Raw genomic sequence first — 12,334 nt, forward strand, 5'->3', positions numbered from 1 at the left:
AATGGAATGGGGAAATCAAATCTATGGACCCTGGATCTTATTTTAGTTATAAATATCAGTATCTTCCTTTATTAACTGTTTATTTATTTTTAAAGATTTTTTTTGAGAGAGAGAGAGAGTGAACACGTGCATGTGAGTCAGTGTGAGGGGTAAGGGATGAGGGAGAGGGAGAGAGAAAATCTCAAGAAGACTACATGCTGAGCATAGAGCTCTACATGGGGCTCAATCACATGATCCTGAGACAATGACCTGAGCCAAAATTAAGAGTTGGATGCTTAACCCACAGAGCCATCCATGTGCTTCTCCCTTATTAGCTATTTATAAGGTTTCATAACAACACACAGGGCATTTTAGAAATAGTTTGAGCTAATTTACAATATTTTCTCATTTCTTTTCCATCCTTTGCTGAGGTATTCCTGAGCAACATAGTGTTCTAGTTAAGTTTAACTGAATCCTGACTTTCCCCAAAGACACCACTGCCCTTGGCAGTTCTCTCTAATGGAAATAGCTCATCATCCATGCATTTCATCCATGGTAGAAACTTCATTCTTTTGCTCTTATCCTATTTTATGCATGCCTTCTCCCATATTTTTTATTTTAGACATATCTATTTGATTTCCTCCCTCTTCTCTTTCCACCACTTTATCTACATTAGTTCGGATGTCTTTGTTCTTTCCTTGACATTTAGCCTGACTCCCTGCCACCAATTTGTTCACTCTGTTCACCTTCCAACTGTCACAAGAACTCTCATTCTGAAACACTGATCTGATTATCTTTCTGATGCTTAGTGTCTTTCTGATAACCCTCTTAATTCCAGGTTGCTTGCAGAATAAAGACTAAGTTTCTTGACATGTTATAAGGCTCTTCACAATCTGGAGTAAACCTGTGTTTTCTCCCCTTGTATTTTATTGCCTTTTTGTTTTTCTTTGAAGGTGAATACATAATAATCTTGACTCTTCAGGTATTTCAGAGGTGAATGTTGTATTTTTGCATTCATTTTTCTATTTTAGTGTAAATCTTATACAATGGAAATAATAATGTGTGGATATAAATGGCTTAATACATGTACAACATTAGGATATTAACACAATATTCTGCAGTTTGCTTTTTTCACTTAATATGTTGGGTTAACTCTCAAGTTCTATATATAGAGACCAGACTTATTTAATTTGGTAAATGTTATTCCACGGTGTAGGTGAAACTTAATTTTTCCCTTTTTGACAGGCATTCACAAACTTTCTCTTTTATAGTATTAAAATTATATGGTAACTGGTTTTGTATCTGTGGTCTTCATATTAGTACTCTTATTTCATAGGCATCTAGAGTAATTTGCAGAAAAAAATTGTGAAACAAATAACAATGAGAGGATCTGTGTCCCCCCAATTATAAATAATACTAAAAAATTTGATTCTGGTACCAGAATAGAGGAATCAAGGAATACAAGAAAACCCCTAAAATAGATCAGTAATGCATATTAGAGTTTACTCTAAGATAAAGTTCATATTTGAAAGATGGAAGAAAAGGAAAAATCATTCAATAAACAGTCCTGATTGGGTGTCCATTTCTGGGTTCTCTATTCAGTACCATTGATCTGTACGTCTGTTTTTGTGCTGGTACCATTCTGCCTTGATGATCACAGCTTTGTAATAGAGCTTAAAGTCAGGCATTGTGATGTCCCCAGCTTTGTTTTTTGTCTTTTTTTTTTTTTTTTTATTTTCAGCATTCCTTTGGCTATTTGTGATCTTTTCTGGTTCCATACAAATTTTAGCATTATTTGTTCCAGCTCTGAGAAAAATGTCGATGGTATTTTGATAGGGATTGCACTGAATGTATAGATTGCTCTGGGTAGCAAAGACATTTTAACATTATTTCTTCCTCCAATCTATGAGCATGGAATGTTTTTCCATTTCATTGTGTCTTCTTCAATTTCTTTCAAGAGTATGCTACGGTTTTCTGAGTACAGATCCTTTATCTCCTTGGTTAGGCTTATTCCTAGGTATCTTATGGTTTTTGGTGCGATTGTAAATGGGAACGACTCCTTAATATCTTTTCTTCTCATTCTTAGTGTATAAAAATGCAACTGCTTGTTTCTGTGATCAGTGTTAGAGAAATTACTGGTTGTGTTCTATTCTAGAATTTTTATGGTTTCAGATCTCACATTTGGGCCCTTAATCTATTTTGAGTTTATTTTTGTATACAATGTAAGAAAGTGGTCCATTTTCACTCTTTCGCATGTAGCTGTTCAGTTTTTCTAATACCAGTTAGTCGAAGAGAATGTCTTTTTCTCATTGCATATTTTTTGCTTATGAAAGATTGGCCACATAATTGTATTTTTAAAAATTAATTTATTTTTAAATTTAAAGATTTAAACTTAAATCTTAAATTTAAAGATTTAAATTTAAAGATTTTTATCGATTTAATATTTGACAGAGAGACAGCGAGAGAGGGAACACAAGGTGGGGACTGGGAGAGGGAGAAGCAGGCTTCCCGCCGAGCAGGGGGCCAATTTGGCATTGGATCTCAGGACTCCAGAATCATCACCCCAGCTGAAGGCAGACACTTAACCAACTGAGCCATCCAGGCAACTCAGTACTATAATGTTTTTTGATTATTACAGCTTTGTAATACAAGTTAAAGTCTGTAATTTTGATTCTTCCAGGTTTTTCCTTTTTCAAGTTTGCTTTGGCTATCCAGGGTCTTTTGTGTTTCCATACAAATTTTACTATTGTTTGTTCTAGTTCTGTGAAAAATTTTGTTGGCATTTTGATTGACATAGATTGCATTAAATGTCTAGGTTGCTTTGGGTACTTTAGACATTTTAACAATATTTTATTCTTCCAGTCCATAAGCATGGAATGTCTTTCCATTTCTTTGTGCCATCTTCACTTTCTTTCAACAGTGTTGTATTATTTATAGAGGTGTTTCACCTCTTTGGTTAACTTTGTTCTTATTATTTTTTGGTGTGGTTGTGAATGGGATTGTTATCTTAATTTCTCTCTCTGCTACTTCATTATTAGTGTACAGAAATATAACAGATTTCTGTACATTGATTTTGTGTACTGTGACTTTATGAATTCATTTCAATTCTAGTAGTTTTTTGGTGGAATATTTCAGGTTTTCTACATATAGTATCCTGTCATCTGTAAATATTGAATATTTTACTTCTTCCTTACCTGTTTGGGTGCCTTTTATTTCTTTGTATTGTCTGATTGCTGTGGTTGGGATTTCTAGTACTATGTTGAATAAGAGTGGTGAGAGTGGACATCCTTGAATTGTTCCTGACCATTGCAGCTAATCTCTCAGTTTTTCCCCTTTGAGTATGATGTTTGTTGCGGATTGGTCATATATGGCTTTTATGTGTTGAGGTATGTTCCCTTTAAACCTGCTTTGTTAAGGGTTTTTATCATGAATGGATGTTGTAATTTGTGAGATGCTTTTTCTACATCTTTTGAAAGGATCGTATGGTTTTTATCCTTTCCTCTTATTGATGTGATGTATCATGTTGATTGATTTGTGAATACTGGACCACCCTGGCATCCTGGGAATAAATCCCATCTGATGGTGGTCAATAATGTTTTTACTGGATTATTAGATTCAGCTTGCAATATTTTTTTGGGAATTTTTGCATCAATGTTCATCAAAGATACTGGCATATAATCCTCTTTTTTGGTAATGTCTTCATCTGATTTTGGTATCAGGGTAATATTGGCCCCATAGAATGAATTTGGAAGCTCTCCTTCCTCCTAATTTTTGGGATAGTTTGAGAAGAACAGGTATTAATTCTCCTTTCAGTGTTCAGTAGAAATAGCCTGTGAAGCTGTCTGGTCCTGGACTTTGTTGGGAGTTTTTGATTACCAATTTGATTTCATTGTTGGTAATCAATCTGTTCAAAATTTCTATTTCTTCCTGCTTCAGTTTTGGTATATTATATGTTTCCAGAAATTTACCCATTTTTTCTAGTTTGTCCAATTTTTTGGTATATCATTTTCCATAATATTCTTGTATAGTCCTTTGTACTTCCATGGTGTCTGTTATTTCTTTTCTTTCATTTGTGATTTTGTTTATTTGAGCTTTTTTTTTTAATGAATCTCACAAAAGGTTTATCAATATTTTAATCTTTTCAAAGAACCATCTCCTGGTTTCATTCATCTTTCCATTGCTTCTTTTAGTTTCTGTATCATACATTTCTGCTCTACTCCTTATTTCTTTCCTTCTTCTGGTTTTAGGTTTTGTTTGATCTTCTTTTTCTAGCTGCTTTAAGTATAAGGTTAGGTTGTTTATTTGAGAATTTTCTTGTTTTTTGAGTTAAGCCTGTATTGCTATAAATTTCCCTCTTTGTGCCATTTTTCCTGCATCCTAGAGATTTTGTATAATTGTGTTTTCATTTTCAGTTTTTCTCCATGTAGTATTTTTTTCTTGTTTGATTTCTTGTTTGATTCATTCATTGTTTAATAGCATGTTATTAAATGTCCACATATTTGTTCTCTTTCCAGATTTTTTCTTGAGGTTGATTTCTAGTTTCATAGTGTTGTCCTCAGAAAAGATGCATGGTGGGACACCTGGGTAGCTCAGTTGGTTGGGTGTCTGCTTTTGTCTCAGGTCATGATCCCAGGGTCCTGGGATCCAGTCCCACATTGGGATCCTTGCTCAGTGGGGAGCCTGCTTCTCCCTCTATCTGCGGCTCCCCCTGCTTGCTCTCTCTCTAATAAATGGATAAATAAAGTCATAAAAAAAAAAAGAAGAAAAGATGCATGGTGAGACTTTGATCTTTTTGTATTTATTGAGACTTGTTTTGTAGCCTACTGTGTATCTATTCTGGAAGATGTTTCATGTGCACCTGAAAAGAATGTGTATTCTGCTATTTTAGAATTGAGTATTCTATGTATATTTGTTAAATCCATCTGGTCCAGTGTGTCAAAGACATGATTTCCTTGTTAATATTCTGTTTGGATGATCTGTCCATTGACATAAATGGAATGTTAAAGTCGCCTACTGTTATTGTATTACTGTCAGTTAGTTCCTTTGTGTTTGTTATTAATTGTTTTATGTATTTGGTTGCTACCACATTGGGTGCATGAATACTTACAATTTTTATACCTTCTTGTTGGATTGTCCCCTTTATGATTTTATGCTGTTTTTTTCTCTCATTCAGTCTTTGTTCCTTTTTTTTTTTTTTTTTTTTAAGAATTTATTTATCCATTTGAGGGAGAAGCAGACTCCCAGTGGAGCTGGGAGCCTGATGAGGGACTTGATCCTGGAACTCTGGGATCATGACCTGAGCCAAAGGCAGTGGCTTAACCAACTGAGCCGCCCAGGTGTCCCCAGTCTTTGTTTTAATGTCTGTTTTGCCTAATATAAGTATTGGTACCCCAACTTTTGGCATCCATTTGCATGATAAACATTTCTCTGTCCCATCACTTTCAATATGCATATCTGTAGGTTTAAAATGAGTCTCTTGTAAAGCAGCACATAGATTGGTCTTATTTTTTTAATTAATTAATTATTTATTTATTTATTTATTTTTAAAGATTTTTATTCATTTATTTGACAGAGAGAGATCACAAGTAGGCAGAGAGGCAGGCAGAGAGAGAAGGGGAAGCAGGCTCCCCGCCGAGCAGAGAGCCCGATGTGGGGCTTGATCCCAGGACCCTGAGATCACGACCTGAGCCGAAGGCAGAGGCTTTAACCCATTGAGCCACCCAGGCACCCCTGGTCTTATTTTTTAATCCACTCTGTCACTACATGTCTTTGGAGCAGTTAGTCCATTTACATTCAGTGTAATTATTGATATGTTTTTATTGCCATTCTTTCTTTCTTTCTTTTTTCTTCTCTTTTCTTTTTTGTCTGAGAAATTCTTTATCTCTCCTTCTGTTCTGAATGATAGTCTTGCTAGATAAAGTATTCTTGACTGCAGATTTTCCCCTTTCAGCACTTTGAATATATTATGTTACTCCCTTCTGGCCTCAAAAATCTGCTCATAGCCTTATGGGGTTTCCCTTGTATGTAACTGTCTTCTTTTCTCTTACTGCTTTTAGAATTTTTTCTTTATAACTGATTTTTTTCCTTTTAATTATTATGTGTCTTGGTGTGGACCCCTTTGGGTTGATTTTGTTGGGGAATTCTGTGCCTCCTGGATCTGATTATCTGTTGCTTTGCCCAGATCAGGGAATTTTTCAGCTATTATTTCTTTAGATACACTTTCTGCTTTCTTTCTCTTTCCTGGAGTCCCTGTAATGCAAATGTTATTATGCTTATGGGGGTCCCTGAGTTCCCTAAGTCTACTCTCATTTTGCATAGTTCCCCCCGACCCCCCGCCCACCTGCTCAGCTTGATTACTTTCCATTAATTTGTCTTTCAGGTTGCTAATTCATTCCTCTACATCCTCTGGCCTGCTATTTATTCTACTGAGTGTATTTTCAATTTCAGTTATTGTGTTCTCCATCTCTGATTGATTTGTTTTAGCTCTGTGTTGAGGGTCTCACTAATGTCCTTTACTCTTCTCAAGTCCAGTGATTATCTTTATGATCACTACTTTAAATTTTCTTTTCAGGATATTATATACTTTCTGCTTATGTCTCTTGCTATGATTTTGTCTTTCTTCATTTTGGACATAGTCCTTTGCCTCCTCATTTAACCTAACTTTCTGTTTCTGTGTGTTAGGAAAATAAGCTAGTCTATTGCTCTTGAAAATAGTGGGCAGGGCATGTACTTTTAATAAAGTGGCACCTGTCCTTCTCCACAGGGGATGTATAACCATGGCAGAGCTCCAGTCTGGCAGGGGCACTCCACAGTGTGTGCAGGTGGGGGTTGCAGTTTTAACAATACCAGTATCCTCCGTAGGAGGTCAGGAAACACATTGCTGGTAAGATTTGTACTGGTCTTCTGGTGGAGGGAAACTGCTGTCCTTGGACTGAGGCAGGTGTGGTTGGAGGGGACAAGATGTGGTGTAAGCATGTTAAATAGTGAGTGCCTGCACTCTGCTGGTTCCCACAGGTGACTCTGTGATTATTCTGGGGGAACACGGGAATGAAATGGCACCTGCCTCTTTCGTTCCTGGAAAAGTCCCTCAGGAATTCTGAGATTACTAATTAACTCCCCTTCCATGCACCCCATGTGTTTTTCTAACTGCTGCTTCTAAGCTGTATCTCTGAGAACTGTTTGCTGTGCTGTTTCTTTTCTTTTCTTTTTTTTTTTCCCCTAAAGATTTTATTTATTTATTTGACAGAGATCACAAGTAGGAAAAGAGGCAGGCAGAGAGAGAGGAGGAAGCAGGGTCCCTGCTGAGCAGAGAGCCCGATGCAGGGCTCCATCTCAGGACCCTGAGATCATGACCTGAGCCGAAGGCAGAGGCTTTAACCCACGGGCAGAAACTCAGTTTCCTTTCACACTTTGGGTTCTCCCAGAGCCCAGCTTCTGATTTTAAAGTTCTAGGCTTCAAGTCCTGTTGGTTGTAAGAACTCACAAAATGTGGTTCCTTTGCTTTTCAAAGCTAGACCCTGAGGGGATTCTTTGTGTAGGCTTCGCAGTATGATGGTCTGTTTTTCATCCCTCTATGTGCCTATGGCTCCCTTCTTCTGGCAGCCAGACCCAGGGGGTTTTTAGCTCCCCACTGTATTTCTGCCCTTCCTACCCTCTTCAATGTTGTCTCTCCTTGACATTTAGGTGTGGAGTTTGTTCTGCCAATCTTCGGATTGTTTTCTAGATTATTTGCACTGATGTGAGTGTTACCTAGTATCTGTGAGAGGAGGTGAATTTAGGGTCCTCTTCTACCATCTTCCCTGGAGATCTCTAGACCTTAGTTTTTATGAGTTTAAGTCAAGAGTGCCAGATAAAATGATTTTTTTGATCTAGTTTTTGAAAAGTGGCTTTTAGTGCCTTATGTTTTCAAAAGCTAAAAATAGTTTCTGTGATAGTAGTGATCAAGGATAAAATAGACTATTTTGTGTAGTTATATTGTCTTCAAAATATGTTGTAAAATGATATTTTCAAAACTATTATAATCTTCTTGTGGTTTACAACAGTCCAGATCTTCAATTATAGTTTCAAGTATGAAATACTGATTTTCTTGGTAGTATTTGAACCACAAGAAGAGTTTGTATTCTTCCCGTAATGCAGAAATATCTTTTAACTTATATAAATCTCTGACATCTCAGAAAGATTGTGTTAAAATGGAGGAGGTGTCATAAATCTTTATTCTTTGGTATAGAATATAGTAGCTGAGTGTTAATTTCTTCCAATATTTAAGTATTTATATAAAGTAATAGGGCATTTTTGGATTCAGGTTTTTAATACATGACAGTAATCCTACATTCACTAATAATTTCTGAAGGTGATTATATTCCCTAATAATTTCCTTACATCAAATAAATGAAGTTATTGTTCCAAGGAGAATGCATTAAAGATGGCATTCATTTTCTACATGACTAGAATTTTCTTATGCAACATGCTGCTGGCTATGGGACTATGAGGCTTCTTTTTGTTTTTCAAAGCATGATTCTGCTTAACTGTTAACTCTGCGCTTGTGCTTTATTTGCAGCATCTGGCGAGGTCCCAATGTGAACTGCACAGACAGTTCGGGTTACACTGCTTTACACCATGCAGCCTTAAATGGACATAAGTAAGTGCTACTTATTTGGACTAGAAACCTGATGTATTTAGTTACATGTGATGAAGTTAATTATGTTGATGATAACTCTCTCATGCTGCCAGGAGTCTCCTGGGTCTAGGTGAATTTGGAGAGGCACTAGGTGGCAACACTGACAATTTAAACTTGGTAGGAATGTTGCTGTGGATTGTTATGTGCAGAGTATAAGCCAAGAGAATTATTCTAAAATAGTCAAGTAACATGCAAGGAGAATGAAAGAAGTGACAGAACGTGTTAGTTATGTGTAGCTTTCAGGGGGTAATGAGATAAAACCAATTAGTAACACCACCCTACCTTTTTTGGGTATTTTTATCTAACATTGGGAGTATTCACCAAAAGTAAAATCTTAATAGGTTCTTACTTTGAATATGAGCCACTTCAAAATCCTTCAAATTCAGGTAACATGCTTTTCCTTTGTCATTCAAGATAGTCTTTCTGGTTTTAAATTTCTTTAACCTATGGAATTATGTTTCAATAGTGTGATCGCCTACAGTATGGACAGTGAAAGAATGTGTAAACATAGCCATCATTTCTTTTCTAGTGTTTTACCTGGGTTACCTCATGGTTTACTGACAAAATATGAGGAGTCTGAATGATTCAGATGTTCTGTCCTCCCCCATCAGAAGGAAAGGGACTCTTTTCATGTCTCCTTTTCCTTTCCGTTTTTCCTTTGCTCTAAAGATCCAAATTATTAGTCTTCCCAGACTTGGAACATTTCATTTTACTTTTACTTCAGTTTTTTAAAGATTTATTTATTTTAATAAGAGAAAGAGAGAGAGAGAGAGAGAGAGAGAGAGAGTGTGTGTGTGTGTGTGTGTGTGTGTGTGTGTGCATGCACTTGCCAGGGGAAGGAAGAGAATCTTCAAGCAGACTTCTCACTGAGCGCAGACCCTGACTTAGGGCTCAGTCCCATGACCCATGAGATAATGATCTGAGCCAAAACCAAAAGTTGGGTGCTTAACTGACTGAGCCACCCATGCACCCCCATTTTACTAGAGGTTTTTTTAGATGTGGTAATTACTGCCTTAAAAATGTTAGGCACACAAAAAAAGTGCTAATTACCTTTTGTTTTCCCACCTAACTGTTCCTTTATTTTGTGAATTGAGACACAAGATCAGGTCACACTTGATTACATTTTATGGCCTTAAAGTTCTCACAAAAGAAACACTTTTTTCATTTATCACTATGACATTTTTTATTTTTAAACTTACTGCATAAACTTAGCATTATCATTCTTTTTGGATATGGAGATATATCTATAACTATCTACCCATATATAATTGTACATATAATCATAAACATAGTGTTTCATCATTTGGATTCTTAGTATTAGAATTCCCAAACAACATTTCTTTTTATTCACTCCCTATTCTATGTTATATTATCTTATACGTCTAACTTGGAATCTTTTATGTTGCTGGGTCTTTTTCAAAATATATTGCTGTACTTCTGTAGCTTGCAAAATGTGTACAGATCCCTACCATCTGAATGTTTTAAAGGAATTACTATTTACTTTTCCTTGCCCCTGGGTCATCAGGAATGAAGGCAGATTAAATCAGCCCAATAAATACAAAGCTGATGGCTTCTTTGGTCATCTTAATTGTGTATTAGGGGAATTCCAGTTAGGAAAATTGGAAAGATATACTATCAGATCTAATGGACAGAAGATTGGGCCTGAGCTCAGAGCTGTACTACTCTCCTTGTTCTATCTTAGCTTGTCACTACAAGCACTTCTCAAAATAATGTCCCAAAACGAATTAGCATTCATATCCATCTGTGGTTTTCAGTGTTTAGTAAATGTTGTATACATGATGGCCTGTCAAATTCTAACTATTGAGATATGTTTCCCTATGCCCTACTGCATAATTCTTCATTTCTATTAGCATTATACAAAGTAAAGATAATTTAAGCAAGTTGATTAGCAATCAGTAAGATCATAAAGAGAGGGGAATTTGACTAGATATCTTAGATATCTTTCAAGATCTCTTTAGTTGCAGATATTCTCTGAGAATTATATATCTCTGCTTTGCTTTTATATGAAGATTCCATCTTTTTAACACTTTCTGGAAAGATTTTACCCAGTGTCATTCTATAGGCATTGGAAAAAAGCAGGAGAATTCTAATCCCATCTTCCCATCTCTGCTAGTTATATATCTTGAGCCATTTAATTAACCCATCTAGAGCTCACTTCAGTATAATGAATACATTGGCTGGATATTTTCCATTGTTCCTTTCAATTATAATATTTTATGATACACTGTTTTGGTATTTGTGGTTCAGTTATGTACTATGATGCTACAATTCTGAAATTTGAATTTTCATTTAGAGTATAATATCTCTTTACTTTAGGGCCCCTGGGTGGCTCAGTCGGTTGAGCAACTGCCTTTAGTTCAGGTCATGATCCTGGAGTCCCAGGACCGAGTCCCATTACTGGACTCCCTACTCAGTGGGGAGTCTGCTTCTCTTCCTGACTCTCTCCCCTCTCATGTTTTCTCTCGCTCTTTAATATATACATATATATATACACACACACACACACACACACACACACACATATACACACACACATACACACACACACACATATATATATCTTTACTTTTAATTATCCATGGATTTTTAAAGTTAGAGATAGTTTATTCAATCCTGCTCCCTCCCTTCTCTCATTTTATAGATGGAAAATAAGCCCATTCTGGATAAATGACATAGTGATCACTCAGATATTAAGGTGGGGCTGTGTTTAGAGTTTAAGTGTTATAGTTCTAAGTGCATGCTTTTACATTATTATTTTACATTATTATTCTACATTATCTTCCTTTTGTGGCTGTATGCACATCAGTTTCCTAAACTCTTGCTGGCTTTTTTCTGTTCTATTATCTATTTCTGGGCTGCCTCTCATTATCAACTAGTGTGTTCTCATAGAATGTTAATTTTAATATTGGCTTAAGAAAAAATATTTGAAGGAAAAAAATGTCCATAGTGTATATCTCAGAGCCAGAGAAGAATTTTTTTTCTTTTCTTTGCTGTTGCTATTCTCACTTAGCAAGGTAATGAACAATTGATTATTTTGTATTATTCCCAAGCAAGCCTTAGCAGTCAGCACAGAAACACATCATTTCCATGTTTGTTGCTATTGTTGTTGTAGTCATCAGCTATAGATTGTTTCCAAAAACATAATGATTTCTAGGCTAAAGTTCATGGAATCATAGAGCTAGCAGTAATATTACAGGGTTCTGTAGTTTCTTATTTTGCTCCGAACATAGGCTTTTCTCCTACCCTCAACATAAAATCTAAACCTTCATACTGCAAATTAAGCCTGTTTTATATCCTTTTATTTTGTATGTTTTATGGAGGCTCTTGTTCAGTTAATCCACAAGTGGAGCAGCATTTTGTACCTGAAATATATTATTTCATAATGAACAATTCATCTCCACTTATCCAAATCAGGAAACAATAGAAAATGTACTTCTATTAGTGATTTCCTGGGTCATTTGTAATTGCAGATTAGAAAATTATTACCTTCAAATGATAGAAAAAAACATGGTTAGTAGAACAAAATCCACTAAAAATGATTATAAGTTATTTCAGTAGATAGGCAAGAAACCTATCTGTTTTTCTTTTTTATAATATGAAGGATTCATTTTTTTCTTTCATGTATTTCTGCTACAAATTTGGCTGTCTTAATTCTCT

General features: G+C 35.8%; 1 protein-coding gene across 9 annotated transcripts in view; it reads left to right on the forward strand.

The window, feature by feature from the left end:
* The window catches only part of ANKS1B (ankyrin repeat and sterile alpha motif domain containing 1B), a gene marked incomplete at its 5' end in the record, with an annotated part of 1,134,786 nt that overhangs the window by 124,330 nt on the left and 998,122 nt on the right, over window positions 1–12,334 (forward strand). For all 9 annotated transcript variants that reach the window (XM_080810753.1, XM_080810755.1, XM_080810756.1 and 6 more), the window contains one exon: window positions 8,537–8,617. In XM_080810753.1, coding sequence (XP_080666879.1) covers window positions 8,537–8,617 — 81 coding nt within the window. The remainder of the gene's footprint in view (window positions 1–8,536; window positions 8,618–12,334) is intronic.

The sequence above is a fragment of the Martes martes genome, assembly GCF_963455335.1.
Source record: "Martes martes genome assembly, chromosome: 8".
In the NCBI taxonomy this organism is placed as follows: Eukaryota; Metazoa; Chordata; class Mammalia; order Carnivora; family Mustelidae; genus Martes; species Martes martes.